The sequence below is a fragment of the Macaca mulatta genome, chromosome 19 (assembly GCF_049350105.2).
Source record: "Macaca mulatta isolate MMU2019108-1 chromosome 19, T2T-MMU8v2.0, whole genome shotgun sequence".
Classification (NCBI taxonomy): Eukaryota; Metazoa; Chordata; class Mammalia; order Primates; family Cercopithecidae; genus Macaca; species Macaca mulatta.
In genome coordinates, this window is record NC_133424.1 from 14,318,043 (window position 1) to 14,345,429 (window position 27,387).

The 27,387-nt window shown below is 49.9% G+C and overlaps 1 protein-coding gene and 1 long non-coding RNA gene across 11 annotated transcripts in view; one reads left to right on the top strand and one right to left on the bottom strand.

The window, feature by feature from the left end:
- The first annotated feature begins 547 nt into the window (after positions 1-547).
- The window catches only part of YJU2B (YJU2 splicing factor homolog B), a 28,793-nt gene continuing 1,953 nt past the window's right edge, over positions 548-27,387 (top strand). The window contains exons 1-9 of one of the 10 annotated variants that reach the window (XM_015123088.3): positions 548-876; positions 970-1,080; positions 18,912-19,115; positions 21,237-21,290; positions 23,128-23,210; positions 24,343-24,398; positions 24,713-24,773; positions 26,289-26,431; positions 26,521-26,693. In XM_015123088.3, the coding sequence (XP_014978574.3) occupies positions 19,113-19,115; positions 21,237-21,290; positions 23,128-23,210; positions 24,343-24,398; positions 24,713-24,773; positions 26,289-26,431; positions 26,521-26,693 (573 nt within the window). In that variant the 5' untranslated portion in view covers positions 548-876; positions 970-1,080; positions 18,912-19,112. Of the gene's footprint in view, positions 877-969; positions 1,081-14,865; positions 14,926-18,112; positions 18,237-18,911; positions 19,134-21,236; positions 21,291-23,087; positions 23,211-24,342; positions 24,399-24,712; positions 24,774-26,288; positions 26,432-26,520; positions 26,694-27,387 lie in introns of those variants that run through there. The other 9 variants (XM_015123089.3, XM_077977884.1, XM_015123092.3 and 6 more) reach the window with 9 other exon arrangements.
- Positions 14,880-22,127, bottom strand: LOC144336720 (uncharacterized). The gene is made up of 2 exons (XR_013409044.1): positions 20,946-22,127; positions 14,880-15,110 (listed from the first exon to the last, which is right to left on the bottom strand). It is a non-coding gene; the product is annotated as an uncharacterized LOC144336720 (long non-coding RNA).

The window sequence follows — 27,387 nt, forward strand, 5'->3', positions numbered from 1 at the left end:
TTTATATAAAATGAATCGTTTTCAGTGCACTGAGGAAGTTTTCTATTTAAAGAAATCCTGCTGTGAACTCTTTTGTGAAGAATGCTTTCCTAATGGAATTAGTCACCACTGAGTCATTTCTGCAAACTTCAGGTTTGCGGTTTTGCCTAAGCACGATCTGGCCGGAGAAGTAGATAAATTACAGATGTCGCTAATAAATTAAAAGGCAAAAGAGGAAAGAAAAAAAAAATGACACGTGTATATGAACAGAATTGACACAGAGGTCTCCACCGGCGCTTAATCATGGCCGAGATCCTCCTGCTTGCACTTGTCCTTCGGTCGACACACGCTACAAGTCAGCTTCTGTCCAACTGGGGAGGGAACGAACTGACAACAAAGAACAATTAAGAGAAGGTTGGCCCAGTGAAAGCAAGGGGCCATTGAAGAGCAAATAAAGGCGTGGCCACGTTCTGGCCCCGCCCCACCCCGGTCTCCCTGACAACAGAGCCGGCGTCTGGGCTGAGCTTCAGGCTCACAGTCAGCCTCCCACAGGCCACCGCGCGCGCTCACTTGCGCTTGCGCCTCGGAACTGGCGTCAACCAGCGAAGGCTGAATCCGCCTCCGGGAACCTCGCCGAGCGGAGAATTAAGATCCGAAGGGCCCAGGAGGGATAAGAAAACTTGTCTGGGTGCCCACTTGGTACTGAGCGCCCTTGGGAAGGCTCTGGAGAAGACCATCGCCTTCCGGGGTAGCTCCTTCCCTCAAAAGTTTGAGATCATGGTCCAGTTCTCGCGTCTCCCAGCCTCAGTTTCCCCATTAGTAGGAATGGGGTTCCCAGCCTCTACCTCAGAGGAGGCTTTGAGGATTCAGAAAACTCAGAAGAGGGTAGGCTTTGTGGTGAGCGCTGGGTAGGACTTCGGGCTGGGAATGCTGGGCTGAAGAGTCCCGACAACAGCCCGAGGACGTATTATTATTGTTCTTATTTTACAGGGAAGGAAACTGAGGTCCAGAAAAGTTATGATTCGCCCCAAGGGGATCGCCTGGCAGGACATGAAGGGGAAGGGGCCCGCCCTGGAGTAACCCTCACTGGAGAATCCAGAGGTGGGATGAGCTTTGTACCTATCTCAGCAGAGGGAGGCGGATAATATTTAAATATTATGAGTGAGGAGAAGGAATGAAGGCAAGAAATAGAATGCCCAAAATGCCCCAAACGCCATCCGGACCATAAAAGTGATGGCGATAGTGTTGGACTTAGGAGCTCAAAGATGCTAACCTTCACAGGCCTGGTGGCCCAAGTCTGTAGTCCCAGCTCCTTGGAAGGCTGAGGCAGGAGGATCGCCGTAGCCCAGGAGTGCCAATCCATCCTGAGCAACAGAGTGAGATCCTTGTCTCCTTAAAAAAAAAAAAAAAAGTGCATACTTTTTTTTTTTTGAGATAGAGTCTCACTCTGTTGCCCAGGCTGGAGTACAGTGGCACAATCTCGGCTCACTGCAACCTTCACCTTCCGGGTTCAAGCAGCTCTCCTGCCTTAGCCTCCCAGTAGGTGGGACTACAGGCACGCGCCACCACACTCAGCTAATTTTTGTGTTTTCAGTAGAGACCGGTTTCACCGTGTTGGCCAGGCTGGTCTCAAACTCCTAACCTCAAGTGATCCACCTGCCTCTTCCTCCCAAAGTGCTGGGATTACAGGCATGAGCAACTGCACCCGGCCTAAAAAATGCATACTTTTTGAAACAGTACCTTTGCTGGAAAATTCTTAAACCCACCTGGCATCTCCATCTTAGTCAAACGGCCCACCAACTTCCTGTTCAAACTGAGCTCCTATTTTGATTTCTGAGTTTGTTAACCTTGGTACTACTGGCATTTGGGGCTAGATCATTCTTTGTAGTGCAAAGGCTGCCCTGTGCACTGTGAGAAGTTGAGCAGCATATCCAACCTCTACTCATTAGACGCCATGGCCAGGCACGGTGGCTGATGTCTGCAATCCCAGCACTTTGGGAGGCCAAGGTGGGCAGAACACCTGAGGTCAGGAGTTCAAGACCAGCCTGACCAACATGGAGAAACCCCATCTAAAAATACAAAAGTAGCCAGGCGTGGTGGCGCGTACCTCTAATCCGGGCTACTCAGGAGGCTGAGGCAGGAGAATCGCTTGAACCCAGGAGGCAGAGGTCCTAGTGAGCCGAGATTGTGCCATTGCACTCCAACCTGGGCAACAAGAGCGAAACTCCTTCTCAAAAAACAAAAACAAATATTAGATGCCATGAACACTCCCTCCCAACCCAATTTGTCACAACCAAAAATGTCTCCAGACATTGCCCCTGGAGGGGTGAAGAGGGCGCCTGTTGAGAAACACTGGCCACGAGCCAAGAATTAAAAGGGAGAAATCTGTTAGTTTTCACTAAATAGATTTGAATTCTTTATTGTTTTTGTTTTATTTTATTTTGAGAGGCAGGATCTCACTCTGTCCCCCAGGCTGGAGTACAGTGGTGCAATCATGACTCACTGTAGCCTCCAAGTCCTGAGCTCAAGGGATCCTCCCACTTCAGCCTCCCTAGTAGCTGGGACTATAGGCATGCACCACCCTGCTTGGCTAATTTTTGAATCCTTTGTAGAGACAGGGTCTCACTATGTTGCCCAGGCTAGTCTCAAACTCTTGGCCTCAAGAGACCCTCTCACCTCTGTCTCCTAAATTGTCGAGACTACAGGCGTGAGCCAGCACTCCTGGTCTTGAATTCTTTAACCATTGTCCTCTACCCGAAAGTGTATACTATATTAATTCTCTCACTGTAGAGATTCTTTTTTTTTTTTTTTTTGAGATGGAGTCTCGTTCTGTCGCCCAGGCTGGAGTGCAATGGCACGATCTTCACTCACTGCAACCTCTGCCACTAGGTTCAAGTGATTTTCCTGCCTCACCCTCCTAAGTAGCTGGGATTACAGGGATGCACCACCACGTCCGGCTATTTTTGTATTTTTAGTAGAGACAGAGTTTCACCATGTTTGCCCAGGCTGGTCTTGAACTCCTGGCCTCAAGTGATCCGCCTGCTTTGGCCTCCCAAAGTGCTGGGATTACAGGTGTGAGCCACCATGCCCAGCCCTTTTGTTTGTTTGCTTTAAGACAGATTCTTACTCTATCACCCAGCCTGGAGTGCAGTGCTGCAGTCATAGCTCACTGCAGCCTCAACCTCCTGGGCTCAAAGGGTCCTCTCACCTCAGCCTCCCAAGTAGCTGGGATTACAGGTGTGCTCCACCATGCACAGCTAATTGGTTTTTGGTTTTAGTTTTGGTTCTGTTTTGTAGAAGTGAGGCCTTGCCTTGTTGCCCAGTCTGGTCTCAAACTCCCTGGGGCTCAAGTGATTCTCCCACCTCAGCCTCCCAAAGTGCTGGGATGACAGGCATAAGCCTCTGCACCCGGCCAAGATTCTTAAAACAGCCAGATTTTCTGGAAACTGGTTGACCCAGTTGGATTATATGAAACACAATGGATGACTGTAATCAACAGTTCAACTGAGTGGAACTAGCCCTGGCCAAGATTCAGGAGACCTCAGCAGGGCACAGTGGCTCATGCCTGTAATCCCAGCATTTTGGGAGGCCTAGACGGGCAGATCACCTGAGGTCAGGAGTTCAAGACCAGCCTGGCCAACATGGTGAAACCCCATCTCTACTAAAAATACAAAACATTAGCCGGGCATGGTGGTGGGCACCTGTAGTCCCAACTACTCCCAGCTGAGGCAGGAGAATCGCCTGAACCTCGGAGGCAGAGGTTGCAGTGAGCCGAGATCGTGCCACTACACTCCAGCCTAGAAGACAGAGCGAGACTCTGTCTCAAAAAATCAGGAGACTTGAGTCTGTTCCCAGTTCTGCCATTATAAGCTCTGTGACATTATCACTTAACTTTTCCCTGGACTTGTTTTCCCTTGTGTCGAATGAGGATGTTGAAGTGATTTCTTTTTTTTTTTTTTTTTGAGATGTAGTCTCGCTCTGTCACCCGGGCTAGAGTGCAGTGATGCAATCTCAGTTCACTGCAAGCTCCGCCTCCCAGGTTCACACCATTCTCCTGCCTCAGCCTCCCCAGCAGTTGGTACTACAGGCGCCCGCCACCACACCCAGCTAATTTTTGTGTTTTTAGTAGAGATGGGGTTTCACCGTGTTAGCCAGGATGGTCTTGATCTCCTGACCCTGTGATCCACCTGCCTTAGCCTCCCAAAGTGCTGGGATTACAGGCGTGAGCCACCACGCCCGGCGGAGGTGATTTCTAAGGACTTATAAACACCCAGATTCTGACAGGATGCTCCCTCACTGTCCCCCACCAGAAGTTATTTAAGCCACGCAGCTGCCCCAGTGTCCTGTCTTTTTTTTCTTTTTCTCCAGCCCCCAGCGCGGTCCCGTAAACACATCTTTTGGAGTCAGCTCTTCCAAGCTGTTGTTACCACTCAGACAAACTCATTGTTATTCCTGATGCTAACGAGTAAATTATGGTGGTGGTGAACACAGCAGTGGCAGGGGCTCCTTTGTGGGAAATTATGGTGTTTAAGCACAAGACACCCCGGGGTTTGCCTGAGGAAAAATAAAATTTAAAACTGGCCTGTTGGCCGGGCGCGGTGGCTCACGCCTGTAATCCCAGCGCTTTGGGAGGCCGAGGCGGGCGGATCACAAGGTCAGGAGATCGAGACCACGGTGAAACCCCGTCTCTACTAAAAATACAAAAAATTAGCTGGGCGCGGTTGTGGGCGCCTGTAGTCCCAGCTACTCGGGAGGCTGAGGCATGAGAATGGCGTGAACCCGGGAGGCGGAGCTTGCAGTGAGCCGAGATCGCGCCACTGCACTCCAGCCTGGGCGACAGAGCGAGACTCCGTCTCAAAAAAAAAAAAAAAAAAAAAAAAAAAACTGGCCTGTTACTCTATGTTGTGGTGCGTATTTTAGGAATATCCCAAGTCTGGAATATAGGAATATCCAAGTCAATTATAGGATATACCATTATCATTAGTTCTTCTGACCTGGCTAATATGCGTACAAAAAGCCATGGCTACTCCCTTTTATTAATTCTCTAGAGCCTCCACCTGCTTTTTTTTTTTTTTTTTGAGATGGAGTTTCACTCTGTCGCTCAGGCTGGTGTGCAGTGGTGCAATCTCGGCGCACTGCAGCCTCTGTCTCCCGGGTTCAAGTGATTCTCCTGCCTCAACCTCCCAAGTAGCTGCGATTACAGGCACCTGCCACCAAGCCCGGCTAATTTTTGTATTTTTTAGTAGAGACAGGGTTTCACCATGTTGGCCAGGCTGGTCTTGAACTCCGGACCTCAAGTGATCCACCTGCCTTGGCCTCCCAAAGTGCTGGGATTACAGGCGTGAGCCACCACACCCAGCCTAATTTTATTTTGTACTTACCCAAATCTTCTAAGTACTCCTTCATTCATTTATCAATTCATTCATTCAGTGTATTTACTGAGTGCTACTACATAGCTCTAAATGTTGGGGATGCAGTGATAAACAAAATAGGCAGTTTTTGCTCTTTTTTTTCCATTTTTTTAAGAGACAGGTCTCGGCCAGACGCGGTGGCTCACGCCTGTAGTCCCAGCACTTTGGGAGGCCGAGGCGAGTGGATCACCTGAGGTCAGGAGTTCGAGACCAGCCTGGCCAACAAGGTTAAATTCCGTCCCTACTAAAAATACAAAAATTAGCCAGGTGGTGGCCACCTGTAATTCTAGCTACTCGGGAGGCTAAGGCAGGAGAATTGCTTGAACCTAGGAGGCGGAGGTTGCAGTGAGCTGAGATCGCACCACTGTGCTCCAGCCTGAACAACAGAGCAAGACTCTTTCTAAAAAAAAAAAGAGAGAAAGAGAGGGTCTCGCTCTGTCACCCATGCTGGAGTGCAGTGGCACAGTCATAGCTCACTGCTGCCTCGAACTCCAGGGCTCAAGTGATCCTCCTGCCTCAATCTCCACAGTATCTGTGACTAAAAGCACATGAGAACACCTAGCCTAGTTTTTAAACTTTTTTTGAAGAGAGAGCATCTCGCTAGGTTTCACATGCTGGTCTTGAACCCCTGGGCTCAAGGGATCCTCCCACTGCAGCCTCCCAAAAATGCTGGGATTACAGGCATGATCCACCATGCCTGGCCACTTCTTTGCTTTCTTCAGCTTTTGTTCTAGTGTCTTCAGTGTGGATGATACTGGTCAGACCATTTTCTAGGAGCAGGATCCCAATTATTCAAGTTCCTGCTCTTCCCAGGTAGTTCATAGAAACTCCTGGCCCTTTGTCCCAATCCAGCAACTGCAGAGTACATAGAAAAGCAGGTGGGGTCGGGTGCGGTAGCTCACATCTGTAATCCCAGCACTTTGGGAGGCTGAGGCATATCACGAGGTTAGGAGTTCAAGACCAGCCTGACCAATATAGCGAAATCCTGTCTCTACTTAAAAATACAAAAATTAGCTGGGCGTGGTGGCGCGTACCTGTAATCCCAGCTACTCAGGAGGCCAAGACAGGAGAATTGCTTGAACCCAGGAGGTGGAGGTTGCAGTGAGTCGAGATCACGCCACTGCACTCCAGCCTGGGCGACAGAGCGAGACTCCGTCTCAAAAAAAAAAAAAAAGCAGGTGGATGCTGGCAGGACACGGTGGCTTACACCTGTAATCCCAGCACTTTGAGAGGCTGAGGCAGGCAGATCACCTGGGGTCAGGAGTTCAAGACCAGCCTGGCAACATGGGGAAACCCCATCTCTACTAAAAATACAAAAATCAGCCAGGCAAGGCGGCAAGTGCCTGTAATCCCAGCTACTCAGGAGACTGAGGCAGGGGAATCGCTGGAACCCGGGAGATGGAGGTTGCAGTGAGTCGAGATTGTGCCACTGCACTCCAGCCTGAGCGACAGAGCAAGACTCCATCTCAAAAAATAAATAAATAAATTTAAGTAGCCATATGTAGCTGGTGATTCTCCTGTTGGACAGTTCTAGAGCATATTCCATGCCCTTGGGAAATAATATAAATGAGACAGTTTTCCAAAGGTAAATAAGCTTCAGGAATGCCAATGAAGTGCTGCTAGCTCTTTGTATGGACGAATCTATCAGAATGATCACTTTTCTGGCCTTCCCTGTTTTGAAACAGGGCATCTGCCACTTGGTGTTGAGTATCCCAGTAGCCATTGGATTCTAGACAAAGCTGGCCACACTGATTCTTATGATTCAAATGTTCCTCCTCAACCGAAAAGGCTCAGTGTGTCTTTTGGACTGTCCCTTAACACCTAACTTTCCACTAATTAGTGAAGCATGACTTTTCCATGTCATGTCTGTTCTGGGAAGTTTCCTCTTCATCGTGGCCTTGGGCCCCCGGGAAATTTCAGTGGATGAACAGAAGAAGTGGAAAAGGGGATGAAAAGTCACGTGGAATGGCATCATCCATCATTATGACATCATCACAGCCATAACATCATTGCCATCATAGATCATCACTGTTACGGATTCATTTTCTCCTGAGTTCTTGGTACCCATTTCTTCACATGTGTTTAAAACTCTTTTGACTGACTGCTTACCTAACAGAAGTTTCTTGTGTTAAGTTCCTTTGCCAGATAAAAACAAAATAAGGCTGGGTGAGGTGACTCACACCTGTAATCCTAGCACTTTGGGAGGCCAAGGCAGGCGGATCACTTGAGATTAGGAGTTCGAAATCAGCCTGGCCAACGTGGTGAAACCCCGTCTCTATTAAAAATACAAAAAAAGCCGGGTGCAGTGGCTCACACCTGTAATCCCAGCACTTTGGGAGGCCGAGACAAGCGGATCATGAGGTCAGGAGATCGAGATCATCCTGGCTAACACGATGAAACCCCGTCTCTACTAAAAATACAAAAATTAGCCAGGCATGGTGGCAGGCGCCTGTAGTCTCAGCTACTCGGGAGGCTGAGGCAGGAGAATGGTGTGAACCCGGGAGGCGGAGCTTGCAGTGAGCTGAGATCGAGCCACTACTGTACTCCAGCCTGGGCAACAGAGCGAGCTCCATCTCAAAAAAAAGAAAAAAAAATTAGCTGTGCATGGTGGTGGGCACCTGTAATCCCAGCTACTTGGGAGGCTGAGACAGGATAATTGTTTGAACCGGGGAGGTTGCAGAGGTTGCAGTGAGCCGAGATTGCACCACTGCACTCCAGCCTGGGTGACAGAGCAAGACTCCATCTCTAAATTAATAAATAAACAAATAAATGGATTTATAGTTATTTATATAAATCAGTTGCACTCAAATACATATAGCTTTCTGTTGTCTTTAACTTTTTTAAGACACAGGGTCTCCCTGTCACCCATACTGAAGTACTGTGCTGCGATCATAGCTCACTGCAGCCTCAAACACCTGGGCTCGAGCAATCCTCCTGCCTCAGCCTCCTGAGTAGCTGGGACTGTAGTCCCAACACATGTGCCACCACGCCTGGCTAATTTTTATATTTTTAGTAGATATGGGGTTTCACCATATTGGTCAGGCTGGTCTTCAACTCCTGACCTTGCGATCTGCCTGCCTCGGGCTCCCAAAATGCTGAGATTACAGGCGTGAGCCACCGCGCCTGGCCTTAGACATTTTTATATTTTATTTGTGGCTGTGACCAAAGCCATTTGGGATGTCTGCCCAGCCCTACCCTCCTCTTTATATGAGAACATCCACCACCTCAATTGCAGCCCTGTGCAGAGGATTCAGGTAAGCCACACCCAGACTCCTGACCCAAAGAAACAGTGAGATAATAAATGTTTTAGGCCTCTATACTTTGGGGTAATTTGTTATGCAACCAGAGATAACATATTGTCAAAACCAGGTAGGCTTTAATTAGTCTTTCCAGATGTCTGTTTCTTTCTTTGTGCTGGCTAGAGGCTTTTGGCTTTTATAGAGTTTTTGTTGTTGTTGTTGTTGTTGTTGTTGTTGTTGTTGTTTTTCAGACGGAGTTTCGCTCTTACTACCCAGGCTGGAGTGCAATGGCGCGATCTCAGCTCACTGCAACATCTGCCTCCTGGGTTCAAGTAATTCTACCTCAGCCTCCTGAGTAGTTGGGATTTCAGGCACACGCCACCATGCCTGGCTAATTTTTGTATTTTTAGTAGAGACAGGGTTTCACCATGTTGGTCAGGCTGGTCTCGAACCTCTGACCTCGTGATCCACCCACCTTGGCTTCCCAAAGTGCTGGGACTACAGATGTGAGCCACTATGCCTGGCCAGAAATTTTTCTTTTTAAGAGGTGGGGTCTTGCTATGGTGCCCAGGCTGGAGTGGTGGGAGGATGACTTGAGCACAGGAGCTCAAGAGTAGCCTGGGCAACATAGGAAGAACTCATTTCTACAAATTAAAAAAAAAAAAAATTAGCTAGGCATGGTGGTACATGCCTGTGGTCCCAGCTACTCAGGAAGCTGAGGTATGAGGATGGCTTGAACCCGGGAGTTCAAGGTTATAGTGAGTTGTGATTGCACTACTGCACTTCAGTCTGGGTGACAGTGGAGACCCTGTCTCAAAAAAAACAAAGAAAGCAAAAACCAAAAATAAAAAAATAAAATAAAGGAAATTGGAAGGCCTTATAAGCTGCCTCAGAACCAAGGACTTCCTAACTTTCTCTTGTTTCTCCCCATCTCCCAAGCACGGGGAGGGGCTCTCTTTTTATAGTTCCCTTATGTGACTGATGAAAACTTCTTCCAAAAGAAATCCAGTTGTCTTAAGATGACCCCTCCCTAAGAATCTCATCAAATATCCAAGAAATATTAACCATTGGCAAAGAGAAAAGACTAAATAATGTCAACAGACTTCATCTACTCTTCTGTGGGCAGCTTGGAGATTACATGGGAGACTTTATCTGTATAATAAGACAGCCTTTATTCAATATAAAGTTCTGCCCCTCACCTTTCTGTCACCTCCCTCAGAGTTCAGAGGAACTTTGTCCCAGGCCATTGTCTGTTCATTGGGCTCCTACAATCCCCCTGAAAATCATTCATTTCCCCTCAAAGCTGCCTACACTCTCCATTTCTCTCTCCTCTAGGAAGAGAGTATTTAAGCCACAACCATCTGGCCCTTCTTTGAGTCTCAATTTTTTCTTTTTTTTTTTTTTTTTTTGAGATGGCGTCTCACTCTGTCGCCAGGGCTGGAGTGCAGTGGTGCAATCTCTCTCGGCTCACTGCAACCTCCACCTCCCAGGTTCAAGCGATTCTCCTGCCTCAGCTTCCCAAGTAGCTGGAATTACAAGTCTCACATTTTATATGGCTCCCACGATTATGCACGTTCATCGATTTCTATGCCCTTTCTCTTGTTAATTTGTCTATTGTCAGTTCATTTCAGTGAAACTTCAGAAGGTGAAAGGGAAGTTTTCCCTTCGCCCTATGCCTTCCCCTTCCTGTATCAATTCCTTTGGCCCCACCAGAACTGGCCTGCATTTGGCATCTTTATAGAACAGCCTCTTTGTATCCCAGGCTGATGTTCAGGCTCCATCACTCGCCCTGTGCATTAAGTAGTAACAGTGAGACTCTACACGCCAAGGCTTCTCACTCTCCCTGCGAAGTACTGCTCCAAAGATGACACCATTCTGTGCCTTTTCAGTCACTACCTCTTGGTTCAGGTACAAGACAAGGGCTCAATCAAAATCCAGATGGACTGAGTGAGATTACTGGGGTGAAATGCCATTCCTGGGGATCCACGAGCACGCCTCTCTACTGCACACCCCCCACCTGACTCATTCCGCCTCATCCAGGTCAGAGGTCCCTCCTTACAGCAGTTCTTACAGAACCCAGCTGAGGTCTGCTCACCCAGCACAGTAAAACCAGACACCCACACTAAGGTCTTTGCAGTGATAGAAAGGAAGGTGTTTATTGCAGGGCGCCATGCAAGGAGAATCGGGGCAGCTCATGCTTAAGACCTGAAATCACCAATGGCTTGCAGGTGGGAGTTGTTAAAGGCAGGTATAAATTTCAGGAAACCAGAAGCTACAAGCAAAATCATAAATCAATGCATGGAGATTACACATTGGCTTCCACTTAAAAAGGAAGAATATCTTAAAGTGGGGGCTTACAGGTTTGTAGATAGATTTGAACATCTTCTAGGCAGGGCGCGGTGGCTCACGCCTGTAATCTCAACACTTTGGGAGGCCAAGGTGGGAGGATCATCTGAGGTCAGGAGTTCGAGACCAGCCTGACCAACATGACGAAACCCTGTCTCTACTAAAAATACAAAAATTAGCCAGGTGTGGTGGCACATGCCTGTGATTCTCACTACTCAGGAGGCTGAGGCAGGAGAATCATTTGAACCTGGGAGGTTGAGGTTGCAGTGAGCCGAGATCACGCCACTGCATTCCAGCCTGGGTGACAGCAAGACTCAGTCTCAGAAAAAAGAAAAAATATATATATATAGAAAGGCCGGGTGCGGTGGCTCACGCCTGTAATCCCAACACTTTGGGAGGCCAAGGCAGGTGGATCACAAGGTCAGAAGCTCAAGACCAGCCCGGCCAGCATAGTGAAACCTCGTCTCTACTAAAAACACAAAAATTAGCTGGGCATGATGGCGGGCACCTGTAATCCCAGCTACTCGGGAGGCTGAAGCAGGAGAATCACTTGAACCCAGGAGGTGAAGGTTGCAGTGAGCTGAGATCGTGCCACAGCACTCCAGCTTGGGCAACAGAGTGAGACTTAATCTCAAAAGAAAAGAAAAAGATTTAAACATCTTCTGATTTGCAATGGATTAAGGAAGAGAAGCTTTATTTAAAAATTTCAAATTTTGAGTCGGTAGAGAAATGTCTACTGGTTAGGGGAAGTAATTTTCTCTAAGCCCCTCAGGAGGAAACTTGGAACAAAAGGGGCATAGCTAAAGTTTAGTCTTCACTTCCCCCCTTATCTGGGGTTTCCAAGACTCTGAAAGACAATGCAGGGACATATGTTAAGATGTTATCTTTAATTTCTATAGGGAAACCAAACATCTCTGGGACTCTAACTTCCTTAGCTTTTGTTTTAGGTCATTATGACTTTTTTGTTTAACAAGTTACTGATGTACTTCTCAGGGCTAGCTGGGGGCCTGGAATTTCCCTTGAAGGAACTTAGAAATTTCCTGTATTTCCATGCTTAGGGTCCTGTAAGGAAGGGGATCCCTGCTCTGTCTCAGGGTCTCACTGACCCTCACTCCGGCCCACTCCCAAACACCCTACCCTCGTTAAAGATTTCTCTGGCGTCTCATGGTCTTTAAGTCGAATGCACACAACCCAAAACAGTATAGCTCAGAGGATAAGGAAACAAGGTTTAGCATGCGGAGTTGCAGGTCAGCTCCTCCACCCTTCACTAACTGTGCGACTTAACCTCTCTAGGCCTGTTTCATCATCTGTAAAACAGAAATGATGAAAAGTATACCTTCTAGGGGGCATTCTATGAGATTATGCATGTAAGTGAGTACCGAGCATTGCTCAGTGGTGCCTAGTGGGTGGTGAGCACTCAGTATGCAGCAGCATGATTACATAAGAATTCACTTGTTAGAGCCTGGCTTTAGAACAGAGATGGAACCTAGCACCGAATAATATAGCATGAGGAGGCCGGGCGCGGTGGCTCACGCCTGTAATCCCAGCACTTTGGGAGACCGAGGTGGGCAGATCACCTGAGGTCAGGAGTTCAAGACCAGCCTGGCCAACATGGAGAAACCCCGTCACTGCTAAAAATACTAGCTGGGTGTGGTGGCGCATGCCTGTAATCCCAGGGCTGAGGCAGAATTGCTTGAACCCGGAAGGAAGGTGGAGGTTGCAGTGAGCCGAGATCGCGCCTTTGCACTCCAGCCTGAGCAACAAGAGCAAAACTCCGTCTCAAAATATATATATATACATCAGGAGGAATAGTAGTAATATTGTCATCACTTCTCACCCTGTCTTTGATAAATTGCCAATTGAAGTGTCTGCTTCATCACTGAGAAAAGGGTGTGCTCTTTCCTCTCTGAATCCCCAGGACTTGACATATAGCAGGTGTCCAATGAACAGCTTAGCTGTTGAATGAACAAATATATTCTGTTAGGCCCTACAAGGCATACAAGTAAATTCAGTCTGGGCGCAGTGGCTCACACCTGTAATCCCAGCACTTTGGGAGGCCGAGGCGGGCAGTCGAGGTCAGGAGTTCGAGACTAGCCTGGACAACATGGTGAAACTCCGTCTCTACTAAAAATACAAAAATTAGCCAGGCGTGGTGGTGGGCACCTGTAGTCCCAGCTACTTGGGAGGCTGAAGCAGGAGAATCACTTGAACCTGGGAGACGGAGGGTGTAGTGAGCCAAGACCACGCCACTGCACTCCAGCCTGAGTGACAGTGAGACTCCGTCTCAAAAAAATAAATAAATTCAAAAGCCATTTCACCTGTGCAGAAGGCAGGGCCAGGCTAATCTGAAGGCTCTAAGAGAAGTGTCCACCCACTTCTTCTGTAAAAGGCCAGATGGTAAATATTTTAGACTCTTTGGGCTCTTACTCTGTGGCAGCCATTGAATTCAGCCCTGTTGCAGCCATAGACAATATATAAATGAATGGGCCTGCCTGTTGTAGGTAGGTGAAAAATGGCTTCCCTTCACCTTTATAGGTTCTTTGGCTGGGCTACAAATTAAATTGACATGTAAACAGACAGGGCAAAAGCCATATTTAATTATGTACCTATGCAGGGGAGCCCCACAAAAAACGAGACTCCAAAAAGGATCAGAGAGGCTGGGCCCAGTGGCTCACGCCTGTAATCCCAGCACTTTGGGAGGCAGGAGGATTGCTTGAGCCCATGAGTTCAAGACTAGCCAGGGCAACACAGTAAGACCTTGCCTGTGCAAATAATTTTGTTTTTTGAGACGGAGTCTCGCTCTTGTTGCCCAGGCTGGAGTGCAATGGCGCAATCTCGGCTCCTTGCAACCTCTGCCTCCCGGGTTCAAGCGATTCTCTTGCCTCAGCCTCCCGAGTAGCTGGGATTACAGGCGCCTGCCACCACAGCCGGTAATTTTCGTCTTTTTTTTAGTAGAGACAGGGTTTCACCGTTTTGGCCAGGCTGGTCTTGAACTCCTGACCTCAAGTGATCTGCCTGCCTCGGCCTCTCAGTGCTGGGATCAGAGGCGTGAGCCACCATGCTTGGCCGCAAATAATTTTAGAAATCGGCCGGGCGCAGTGGCTTAAGCCTGTATTCCCAGCACTTTGGGAGGCCGAGACGGGCGGATCACGAGGTCAGGAGATCGAGACCATCCTGGCTAACCCGGTGAAACCCCGTCTCTACTAAAAAAAATACAAAAAACTAGCCGGGCGAGGTGGCGGGCGCCTGTAATCCCAGCTACTCGGGAGGCTGAGGCAGGAGAATGGTGTAAACCCGGGAGGCGGAGCTTGCAGTGAGCTGAGATCCGGCCACTGCACTCCATCCTGGGCGACAGAGCGAGACTCCGTCTCAAAAACAAAAAACAAAAACAAAAACAAAATCAGCGGGGCGCGGTGGCTTGCGCCTGTAGTCCCAGCTACTTGGGAGACTGAGGTGGGAGGATCGCTTGAACCCAGGAGTTCGAGGCTGCAGTGAGCTATGATTGCGCCACCGCACTCCAGCCTGGGCGACAGAGAGAGACTCGGTCTCAAAAATAAAAAATAAACTGGAAAAGTAATTCTTAGCTCACTAGCCGTTCAAAAACACGGGCATAGTGTGCTTCGACCCGCGTACTGCAGTTTGCTCACCCTCGCAGACTGGCTGCAGCGCGCAGGACAGCACTCCTCGGAGGGCGGTGCCAGGAGCCGGGCCTCGGATTGGGCTTCTGGACAGAGGATGGAGCATCGCGGTTGGGCGGGGCATGCCCGGATTGGCCCACTTCGGCGTCGCAGAGCGCGCGGCGAATCGGCATTCAGCCAATCAGTGCGGCGCTGTTGCCTCGCCCCGCCTCACGCCAGCGTCCGGGTGGTGCGGAGAGGGCGTCCAGCTTCACTGCGCTCTAAGCGCGCACTTCCGGGCACGGTCGTGGCGTGACGTCGGGAGGAGGGCAGGTAAGTCCCCGCGGGCGGAGGAGCGGGGAGGGCCGGGGGTCCGGCAGCCGTCTCACCCGGGCCTCGGAGCCGCCCGACGCGCCCATCTGCGTCGGGGGACGCGGGGCTGAGGACCCGATCTGGATGCCTGGAGCCGGCCCAAGTCCCACCCAGGACCAAAGTCCCTGAGGCCCCAGCTGAGACCCCTGACCCAAGTGCCTGGGACCCGGCCCCTTCCTAGCCCGGATCCATATTATGCCTGAAGGGCCCTGGGTTTTTGCATCGGGAAAATGGGACCAATAAGTCCCTACCTCACCAGATTTTATAAAAATGATTCTTGTAAAACCGTGAGCAGGAGAAATGACTAAACTGCCAGCATTTAACTCGGGAGTCAGGCGCTGCCCTAAATGCTTTAACCATTTTACACGTAAGGAAAATGAGGCTTAGAAAACAATTTGCCTCAAATCAAGCAAATAGGAAGCAGCAGGGTGGAGCTCCCAGCCCAAACTTTACGCCCAGGACAAACAGGGTCGGTAATTACTTTTGCAGCAAGGACCGGAGATATCTACACGCCCACCCGATAGCCCCGTCTGCCATTTACCGGGTCAACAAAACCATCGTAAGACACACACACACACACACCCTCAAGCTCCTGTAAACGGAGTATTTGCTCTTTGCAGGCTCTTCCCGTGTGTTAGTTGATTCACAGCATCCCCAGAAAGTCAGTCTTTTCGTCATCATTCGCCCTTTACCGGTGACGAAATACAAGCCCAGGGAACCGCAGACACTGACCAAGGTCACCCAGCTGATGAGGAGTGGAGCTGGGATTCAAGCCCAGGGAACCGTGACTCCTAACACCTCAAGGGGCACTTAGCTATTTGGTTGGCAAAAGTATTTTTAGGTTGGAACGGACCTTGGAATAATCCAATCTAAGGGGCACACTTTATAGTTGCAGCATCCAAGACTAAGGTGAAGGTGGAACAGTTTATATCCGGGACTTTGCACCACGGCCTCACCACCTCACTACACCACCCCCACTCCATCAGAAGCTCTTCCATCAGCTTCTTTCTTTTTTTTTTTTTTTTGAGACAGAATCTCACTCTTGTCACCTTGGCTGGAGTGCAGTGGCACCATCTTGGTTCACTGCAACCTCTGGCTCCCGAGTTCAAGCTATTCTCCTGCCTTAGCCTCTCCAGTAGCTAGGATTACAGATTACAGGCGTGCACCACCAGGCCTGGCCAATTTTTGTATTTTTGGTAGAGATGGGGTTTCACCATGTTGGCCAGGCTAGCCTCGAACTCCTGACCTCAAGTGATCCACCTGCCTCAGCCTCCCAAAGTGCTGGGATTACAGGTGTGAGCCACCGCATCCGGCCCCCAAGAATGGTTTTAAAGTTTTTAGTGGTTGGGGAAAAATCAGAATAATAATGCTTTGTGATAGATGACGATTATGTGAAATTCAAATTTCTGTGTCCATCAATAAAATTTATATTGGCATGCAGCTACGCCCGTTCATTTATATATTGTTTGGTGCTGATTTCTAGCTATGAAGGCAGAACTGAGTTGTTGGGGCAAAGATAATCTGGCCTAAAAAGCCAGAAATATTTACTCTCTGGCCCTCGACAGAGAAACTTTGCCAATCTCTGTTCTAGAATACGCTTCACTGCCTCGCAGAGTCTCTCTTTAGTGTAAACTAGAACTTCCTTCTTTTTTTTTTTTTTTTTTTTTTTTTTTTTGAGACGAGTCTCGCTCTGTCGCCCAGGCTGGAGTGCGGTGGCGCAATCTCTGCTCACTGCAAGCTCCGCCTCCCAGGTTCACGCCATTCTCCTGCCTGCCTCAGCCTCCCGAGTAGCTGAGACTACAGGTGCCCACCACCACGCCCAGCTAATTTTTTGTATTTTTTAGTAGATATTGGGTTTCACCGTGTTAGCCAGGATTGTCTCGATCTCCTGACCTCATGATCCGCTTGCCTTGGCCTCCCAAAGTGCTGGGATTACAGGCGTGAAGAAATTCCTTCTATATGACCTAAAAGCTTCCCTTCCAAACATGGGAGGGGGTCTCACCACCTCTAGTTCGAGGAGCCCCTGTATTTCCACTTGTGTCACCTGCACTGATGGTGACCCTTATGGAGCCTCATTCAGTTATCTCAGTCTTTTACCCAGTTGACATTTATCTCGGCCTGGCACTGTCCTAGGTGTTGGGGATATGGCACAGTGTGACCTGCCCGGGGAGACACAGGGTGATGTGATCAGAATTCCAGGAACAAGTGACTATGGATTCGGTGGTCGGATGAGGTCATTTTTTGTTTTTTGTTTTGTTTTGAGACACAGTCTCACTTTGTAGCTGGGGTGCAGTGGCGCCATCTTGGATCACTGCAACCTCCGCCTCCCGGTTCAAGCCATTCTCCTGCCTCAGCTTCCCAAGTAGCTGGGATTACAGGCATCTGCTACCATGCCTGGCTAAATTTTGTATTTTTAGTAGAGATGCGGTTTCACTATGTTGGCCAGGCTGGTCTTGAACTCCTGACCTCAGAGGATCCACCTGCCTCAGTCTCCCAAACCGCTGGGATTACAGGTGTGAGGCACCACACTTGGCCGGATGAGGTCTTTGATGGATATGATATGTAGGTCAAGACCTGTGACAAGGGGCTGGGTGCAATGGCTTGCGCCTGTGATCCCAGCACTTTGGGAGGCCCTAGGTGGGTGGATCACCTCAGGCCAGGAATTCCAGACTGGCTTGACCAACACAGTGAAACTCTGTCTCTACTAAAAATACAAAAAAATTAGCTAGGCTTGGTGGCGGGTACCTGTAATCCCCGCTACTCAGGAGGCTGCGGCATGAGAATCACTTAAACCTGGGAGGCAGAGGTAGTGAGCCAAGATCATGCCACCCCACTCCAGCCTGAGTGATACAGTGAGACTCCGTCTCACAAAAAAAAAAAAAAAAAAAAAAAAACAACCTGTAACAAAGAGCTCGCAAAGCTGAGGAACAGCAGGTGCAGGCCAGCTGCACTTGGCCTTTGAAGACAGCCAGGAAGCCAGTGTTGCTGGAACAGAGTGAGCGAGAGATAGAGGGATAAGAGTTGGGTTTGGAGATGCAGGCAGGGGCCCCACAGTCCTTGGGAAGGGGTTTGACTTGATTCTAAAAACAATATGAATCATGGGAGGGGTTTAAGCAGGAGAGTGACATGTTTGTTCATATTTTAAAAGATCCCAGCCAGGCGCGGTGGCTCACGCCTGTAATGCCAGCACTTTGGGAGGCTGAGGTGGGTGGATCACCAGGTCAAGAGATCGAGACCAAGGTCAAGAGATCAAGACCATCCTGGCTAACACGGTGAAACCCCGTCTCTACTAAAAATACAAAAAAATTAGCCGGGCTTGGTGGTGGGCGCCTGTAGTCCCAGCTACTCGGGAGATTGAGGCAGGAGAATGGTGTGAACCTGGAAGGCAGAGCTTGCAGTGAGCCAAGATTGCGCCACTGGACTCCAGCCTGGGCGACAGAGCGAGACTCCTCAAAAAAAAAAAAAAAGATCCCTGCCAGGCGTGGTGGCTTATGCCTGTAATCCAAGCACTTTGGGTGGCTGAGGCGGGTGGATCACAAGGTCAAGAGATCGAGACCATCCTGGCCAACATGGTGAAGCCCCGCCTCTACTAAAAATACAAAATTAGCTGGTTGTGGTGGTACATGCTTGCAATCCCAGCTACTCGGGAGGCTGAGGCAGGAGAATCACTTGAACAGGATGCAGAGGTTGCAGTGAGCAGAGATCGCGCCACTGCACTCTAGCCTGGTGACGGAGCGAGACTCCGTCTCAAAAAAAAAAAAAAAGATCCCTCGGGCAGCTTGGGGTGAGCAAGTGTCAAGGGCAGAGTTAGGAGAGAGGAGAAGACTGTGCTGGCCCACGTGAGTGATGATGGGTGCTGGACCCGGTGGGGTCACAGAGGGAAGAAAGGGTCAGATGTGATGTGTATATTGGCTGTAGAGTGGACAGGACTCTCTCTTTCTAAACAGACACGCCGCTTTTTGGATGCCTCCTGTGCCTGGCGAGAGTCTTGTCTGAGCCGGCACCACCACACGGCCCACAACATCTTCTCAGGGAAGCCTGTGGACCCTCTGCCAGGCACTGCAAGAGGTCAGGACAGGACAGTGTGTTCACAAGGCCAGTTTCTGATTGTCCGCCCTGAGGGTGAGGACCAGTAGGCAGTTCCCAAGATGGTGAGTAGACAGCCGCGTGTGCCTGGGTTTCTCTCCCAGTCTTTGTAGGACCCCGAAAGCAGTCCCTCCTCCCCTCCCAGAGCTCTAAGATGATGATTTCAATCTCTGGATCATCATCTTTTGGTGCAGTGGGTCTGAAATGTGGCTGTGCACTAACATCACCCGGGGCGCTTTTTCAATGTTTTTTTGTTTGGTTTTCTTTTGTTTTTGAGACAGTCTCACTTTGTCGCCCAGGCTGGAGTGCAGTGGGCACGCTCTCAGCTCACTGCAACCTCCGCCTTCTGGGTTCAAGTGAGCACGCCCCACTAATTTTTGTATTTTTAGTAGAGACGGGGTTTCAGCATGTTGCCCAGGCTGGTCTCAAACTCCTGACCTCAAGTGATCCGCTACACTCGACCTAAATTTCCCCTTCCCCCTTCCCCCTCCCCCTCCCTTTTCCCTTCCTTTCTCTTTCTTTCTTTCATTTTTTTTAAGAAGGTGAAATTCATATAACATAAAATTAACCATTGCGAGGCTGGGTGCAGTGACTCACACCTGTAATCCCAGCAGTTTGGGATGTCAAGGCAGGCAAATCATTTGAGATCAGGAGTTTGAGAACAGCCTGGCCAACATGGCGAAACCCCGTCTCTACTAAAAATACAAAAATTAGGCTGGGTGCGGTGGCTCACGCCTGTTATCCCAGCACTTTGGGAGGCCAAGCTGGGCAGATCACCTGAGGTCAGGAGTTTGAAACCACCCTGGCCAACATGGTGAAACCCCATCTCTACTAAAAATACAAAAATTAGCCGGGTATGGTGGCGGGAGGCCATAGTCCTAGCTACTCGGGAGGCTGAGGTAGGAGAATCTCTTGAACCCAGGAGATGGAGGTTGCAGTGAGCTGAGACCATGCCACCATACTCCAGTCTGGGCAACAAAAGCGAAACTCCGTCTCAAAAAAAAAAAAATACAAAAATTAGTTGGATGTGGTAGCACATTCCTATAATCCCAGCTACTCAGGAGGCTAAGGCACGAGCATCGCTTGAACTCAGGAGGCAGAGGTTGCAGTGAGCCAAGATTGCAGCACTGCACCCAAGCCTGCGTGACAGAGCAAGACTCTGTCTCAAAAAAAAAAAAAAAAAAAGGGCTGGGTGCGGTGGCTCACACTTGTAATCCCAGCACTTTGGGAGGCCGAGGCGGGCAGATCACGAGGTCAGGAGATCAAGACCATCCTGGCTAACACGGTGAAACCCCGTCTCTACTAAAAATACAAAAAAATTAGCCGGGCGTGGTGGCACATGCCTGTAATCCTAGCTACTCGGGAGGCTGAGGCAGGAAAATTGCTTGAATCCAGGAGGTGGAGGTTGCAGTGAGCCGAGATCGCGCCATTGCACTCCAGCCTGGGCAACAAGAGTGAAACTCCATCTGGGAAAAAAAAAAAAAAAAGACATACCCAAGACTGGGTAATTTATAAAGGAAAGAGGTTTAATTGACTCACAGTTCAGCATGGCTGGGGAGGCCTCAGGAAACTTACAATCATGGTGGAAGGGGAAGCAAACACGTCCTTCTTCACATGGCGGCAGCAAGGAGAAGAATGAGCAAGGGGAAAAGCTCCTTGCAAAACCACGCGGTCTCTCGAGAACTCATTCACTATCACGAGAACAGCATGGGGATAACCGCCCCCATGATTCGATTCGGTTACCTCCCACCGGGTCCCTTCCATGACACGTGGGGATTATGGGAACTACAGTTCAAGATGAGATTTGGCCTATAATCCCAGCACTTTGGGAGGCCGAGGTGGGCGCATCACTTGATGTCAGGAGTTTGAGACCAGCCTGACCAACATGGTGAAACCCCATCTCTACTAAAAATACACAAATTAGCCGGGCATGGTAGTGCACGCCTGTAATCCCAGCTACTCGGGAGGCTGAGGCAGGAGAACCGCCTGAACCCGGGAGGCGGAGGTTACAGTGAGCCGAGATCGCACCACTCCACTCCAGCCTGGGTGACGGAGCAAGACTCCGTCTCTAAAAATTAATAGTAAAATAAGAAATGTTAAAAAATTGTCTTGAATGAGATTTGGGTAAGGACACAGCCAAACCATATCAGCCTCTCTCTGAGTCATGTCTCTGTTCTGCTTTGCAGGGTGAAAGGAAAGGGGTCAACAAGTACTATCCTCCGGACTTCAACCCTGAGAAGGTAAGGAGCAGGCTCCCCGCTCCGGGTCCACAGTAGCAGAAAGACCCACGTCATCCCCTCCTGGGGCTGGGGTCACTGCTATGGAAGGATGGGAGGCCGCCGAGGTCTTTTTGTCTTCTGCTCGTCACCTGAGTCTCGAGGCTGTCTTCACTTTGGGATGGTAACTGTGGCTTTCCTCAGGGACCTGTAACTCCATGTCCAGCATAGAGTATAATGTGTTTACAGCAGGGGCCCAGGATAAGACAGAGTGCACGGATGAAGGGTCAGATCCCCTGGCTTCCCCAGCTCCAGCACCTCTGGCATCCTGATTGTCCCCTCTGCCTGGAATCTCTTCCCCCATTTGACCATACTCTCACTTCCTTAAGTGCTTTTCTTTCAGAGGTCCTCCCTGACCACTGTCTCATTCTCTGTTGCATTGCTGAGCACTTTATATAACCTCACAACCCTTATAACTCCCTCACTTACTCATTTATTTGTGTCTTGTCCATCTCCCCCACTAGAACATTCTCTCCAGAAGGGCAGAGATGTTTGTCTGTCTTATTTATGGCTGTGTCCTCACACAGTAGGTGCTCAGTAAGGGCCCGAGTGTCCCAGCTGCCTCGTCCTGAGTATAGGATTTAGCCTCTCTATGCCAAAGTTTCTCCATATGTCAGAAGGCGGAAATAAATTGAGCTGACCTTACAGAATCATTGAGGGATAAATCCTAGCTACTCGGGAGGCTGAGGTGGGAGGATTGCTTGAGCCCAGGAGGTGGAGACTGCAGTGAGCCATAATCATGCCACTGCACCCCGGCCTGGGCTACAGAGCCAGACCCTGCCTCAAAAAAAAAAAAAAAAAGCTGGGCGTGGTGGCTCACACCTGTAATCCCAGCACTTTGGGAGGTGGTAGCAGGCAGATCACGAGGTCAGGAGTTCAAGACCACCCTGGCCAACATGATGAAACCCGATTGCTACTAAAAATAAAAAAATTAGCTGGGCACAGTGGCCCACGCCTGTAGTCCCAGCTACTCAGGAGGCTGAGGCAGGAGACTCACTTGAACCCAGAAGGCAGAGGCTGCAGTGAGCTGAGATCACGCCACTACACTCCAGCCTAGTGACAGAGTGAGACTCTGTCTCAAAAAAAATGAGGTAATGCACATGCAGTCCCCAGCAAATGTTTGCCAGTCTTGTCACCTCGCCTCATCCTCCCTATAAAACCTGGAAGTAATAATGACCATTATACATAGTTGACAGGGGAAACTGAGGCTCAGGAAGGCAAAACGTGAGGTCACTTGCCCAGGGTCCCCTGGCTCTTTCAGCTCATAAATGGGAATGGGGCTGGGCACAGTGGCTAACACCTGTAATTCCAGCACTTTGGGAGGCCAAGGTGAATGGATCACCTGAGGTCAGAAGTTCGAGACCAACCTGGGTGACATGGTGAAACCCCGTCTCTACTACAAATACAAAAAAATTAGCCGGGCGTGGTGGCAAGTGCCTGGAATCCCAGCTACTCCGGAGCCTGAGGAAGGAGAATCGCTTGAACCCGGGAGGCAGAGGTTGCAGTGAGCCAAGGTCGTGCCATTGCACTTCAGCCTGGGCAACAAGAGCAAAACTCCATCTCAAAAAGTAAATAAATAGGAGAGGGACTATTCAAACTCACATTCCTGGTTCCAAGCCTACGTGTTCCCGTAAGACCTGGATGCCTCCCATATTGCTGTGAACACCTTGTCCTGCAGGACATAAGAATCAAGGCCCCTCCCACCTGTGAGGCACTTGTCCCAAAGCAGTACGGGTGGCAGAAAAGCATGAGCTCCCCCAGCTCCACAGCACTAATCCGCTCCCTCATCCTCTCCACACAGCATGGCTCTCTCAACCGATACCACAACAGCCACCCGCTTCGGGAGCGGGCTCGGAAGCTGTCACAGGGCATCCTCATCATCCGGTAAGGCTCGGCATCACCTGAGGACCCCACCGTCCTGCCCCCGTCCTTCAGTCTCAAGGACAGTTCAAGTGCCCTCATTGGCCCAGTGCTGCGGGGTCTTCAGTCCATAAAGCAGAAAGTCACTGTATCAGTCAGTTATTGCCATGTAACAAAACAATAAGCATTTATTATTGCTCACATGTCTGCAGCTCAGCAAAATATCTCTGCTGGGCTGGGCTGGGCTGGGCTGGGCTGGCCTGATCTGGGCTGGGCTCCCATGTGTTTCCGAGTTGGCTGGCTGGGGACTGGCAGGTCTAGCGGGACCTTGACCTTTACAACTGGGCTCTGCTCTGTGTTGTATCTCATCCAGTGGTAGGCCAACCTGGACTTGATCACACAGGACTCTCAAAAAATACAGTGATTGTGGCTGGGCGCAGTGGCTCACGACTGTAATCCCAGCACTGTGGGAGGGTGAAGCAAGTGGATCACTTGAGGCCAGGAGTTCAAGAGCAGCCTGGCCAACACAGTGAAACCCTGTCTCTACTAAAAATAGAGAAAATTAGGCTGGGTGCGGTGGCTTACACCTGTAATCCCAGCTACTTAGGAGGCTGAGGCAGGAGAATCGCTTGAACCATGGAGTCGGAGGTTGCAGTCAGCCAAGATCGTGCCACTGCACTCCAGCCTGGCAACAAAGCGAGACTCTGTCTCAAAAAAAAAAAAAAATTAGCCGGATGTGGTGGTGCACACCTATAATCCCAGCTACTTGGGAGACTGAGGCATAAGAATTGCTTGAACCCAGGAGGCAGAGGTTGCAGTGAGCCGGGATCGCGCCACTGCACTCCAGCGTCGGGGACAGAGCAAGACTCTGTCTCAAAAGAAAAAAAAAAGTCTCAGCAACACCCAAAGGCAGCTGTCCCTGGACCAGGTCAGTCTGCTTTCGAGCAGGCAGGAAGTTCCTGCTCAGTTACAATGGTTGTGATTCTTTTTCTTCTATGTATCCATTTCCTGTGTAATGTAACTGCAGCAACTCCCATCCAGAGGGGGCAGTCTAATACCCCACCGCTCAAATCACAACCGCAGCCAGTCACAGGTGTGGACACCCAGGGAGTGTCCAAGTAGACAAGAGCAAGTAAGATGCTGTGTGTCTTTGCAGATTCGAAATGCCGTATAACATCTGGTGCGATGGCTGCAAGAACCACATCGGCATGGGTGAGCCTCTGCCCGCCCTCCATTCAATCCCGCAGACATCAGACCCCCTAACTGCTGGGTGCTGCCGGGGGCGGGTGGGAGGGTCCTGATCAGGAACGCGGGAGGAGACCGGCACCCGAGTGACTGGCTGGCCATGGAAGCTCCTTTGCAGAGAGCTCCTTGCAGAAGCCAAGCTCTGGCTTCCAGTCCCATCTCTAACTCCTACCAGTTGGGGAACCCTCAGGAAGTGACAGTGAGCCTCTTTGTACCTCAGTTTACCTATCTGCAAAATTCACATGGCAATGAAATAACCACCCACGTCTGACCCCCTTCAGGTGTTCGTTACAACGCAGAAAAGAAGAAGGTGGGCAATTACTACACAACCCCAATCTACAGGTAAGGGCGGCTTGGTGGCGTCTTGGGAACAGGTGGGGTGGCCACAGGGCGAGGGGACTACAAAGAGCCTGAGTGGGAGGGAACCCATTCCCTGCAGGACTCTCCTGGAAACCGCCCTGGTTGGTAAATCAGCCCTGCCCCCACCCCACCCCCAACCCTCCATGGCTCCCACCTTCCTCAGGAAAAGCCCAAGTCCTCCCTCTGGCTCACAAGGCCCCGCACACTCTGCCTGTCCTTTCTTCACCCTAACCGCCTCCTGCTGTCCCCCTCCCTGGCCTCTTCATTGTCCCTCACACACTCCAGGGACACACCCACCTCTGTGCTTCCACCTGGAATGCTCTTCCCCAGGTGGCTCCAAGGCTCCTCCCTCACCCAGGGTTTCTGCTCAAACACCACCCCTCAGAGACACCTTTTCTAAAGTGAGACTCGACACTGGTTGCTTGTGCCCTTGCTATCAAGGTGGCCCCTGCTGGGACGTCAGCCTTGCCACGAGCAGGCTGGCTTTTCCACTACTCAGCAATGTCCCCAGCAGCTGGCACTGAGCCTGCCACAGAGCAGCCTGTCTTGGGTGGATTTGTGGAATAAATGAACTAATGGACAAATGAATGAATGAATGAACAAAGGAGTGAATGAACAGATGATGAATGAATGGACAAATGGATGGATGAGCAAATGAACGTATGAATTAATTTAACAAATGAATCAGGGAACCAACAAACATGCACTAATGAATGAACAAATGAATTAATGAATAAATGAACCAAAAAAAGGATGAATGAATGAATGAATGAACAAACAGCTGAATGAACAAATGAATTAATGAATAAATGAACCAAAAAAGGATGAGTGAATGAATGAACAAACAGCTGAATGAACAAATGAATTTGTGAATAAATGAACCAAAAAACGGATGAGTGAATGAATGAACAAACAGCTGAATGAACAAATGAATTAATGAATAAATGAACTAAAAAAGGATGAGTGAATGAATGAACAAACAGCTGCATGAACAAATGAATTAATGAATAAATGAACCAAAAAAGGATGAGTGAATGAATGAATGAACGAACAGCTGAATGAACAAATGAATTAATGAATAAATGAACCAAAACAACGGATGAGTCAATGAATGAATGAACAAACAGCTGAATGAACAAATGAATTAATGAATAAATGAACCAAAAAAAGGATGAGTGAATGAATGAATGGAACAAACAGCTGAATGAACAAATGAATTAATGAATAAATGAACCAAAACAACGGATGAGTCAATGAATGAATGAACAAACAGCTGAATGAACAAATGAAGAAGCCAACTGCAGCCCCACTGACAGAAGGTCTGTTCTGGGTGCCGGGGTGTGCCCCTTTTGCCCATGGTTCTACACAGCACACAGTGGGTGCTCAGTGAATTTTTGTCGAATGACACCATTGGGTGGAAAGAAGCAGGCAGAGGTGACAGGGCTGTCCTGGGGCACAGCCATAGCCTCCTGACTCCTGCCCACCGCTTCCTCCCAGGTTCCGGATGAAATGCCACCTCTGTGTCAACTACATCGAGATGCAGACGGACCCCGCCAACTGCGACTACGTGATCGTGAGTGGCGCCCAGCGCAAGGAGGAGCGCTGGGACATGGCGGACAATGAGCAGGTGCTGACCACAGGTGAGCGCCACCCACTTAACTGCCTGGGGTCCCTGGCCCTGAGTCTGCGCTGGGCTCCCCAAAGCCCAGCCAAGCTCTGGTCGTTGCAGAGCATGAGAAGAAGCAGAAGCTGGAGACGGACGCCATGTTCCGGCTGGAGCATGGCGAGGCTGACCGGAGCACGCTCAAGAAGGCACTGCCCACCCTGAGCCACATCCAGGAGGCCCAGAGCGCCTGGAAGGACGACTTCGCCCTGAACAGCATGCTGCGGAGAAGGTTCCGGGTGAGGGGGGCTCCAGCCCAGGGTCAGAGAGGATGCTTGGTGGGCCAAGGCCCAGGTCCAGCCCTCACTGCCCCACATCTTAGCTGTGAGCAGGCCACTGGACCCTCTGAGCCTCAGTTTCCCCATCTGCTACATGGTGATCATGCCCTGTCTTTTTTGTTTGTTTGAGACGGAGTCTCCCTCTGTCACCCAGGCTGGAGTGTAGTGGCGCGATCTCAGCTCACTGCAAACTCCTCCTCCCGGGTTCACGGCATTCTTCTGCCTCAGCCTCCCGAGTAGCTGGGACTATAGGCACCCGCCACCACGCCCAGCTAATTTTTTGTATTGTTAGTAGAGACGGGGTTTCACCGTGGTCTCGATCTCCTGACCTTTTGATCCGTCCGCCTCGGCCTCCCAAAGTGCTGAGATTACAGGCGTGAGCCACCGCGCCAGGCCTTTTTTTTTTTTTTTTTTTTGAGACCGAGTTTAGCTCTTATTGTCCAGGCTGGAGTGCAATGACGCGATCTCGGCTCACTGCAACCTCCACCTCCTGGGTTCAAGCGATTCTCCTGCCTCAGCCTCCCAAGTAGCTGGGATTACAGGTGCCCACCACCATGCCTGGCTAATATTTGTATTTTTAGTAGAGACTGAGTTTCACCATGTTGGCCAGGCTGGTCTCTAACTCCTGGCCTCATGTGATCCACTCACCTCAACC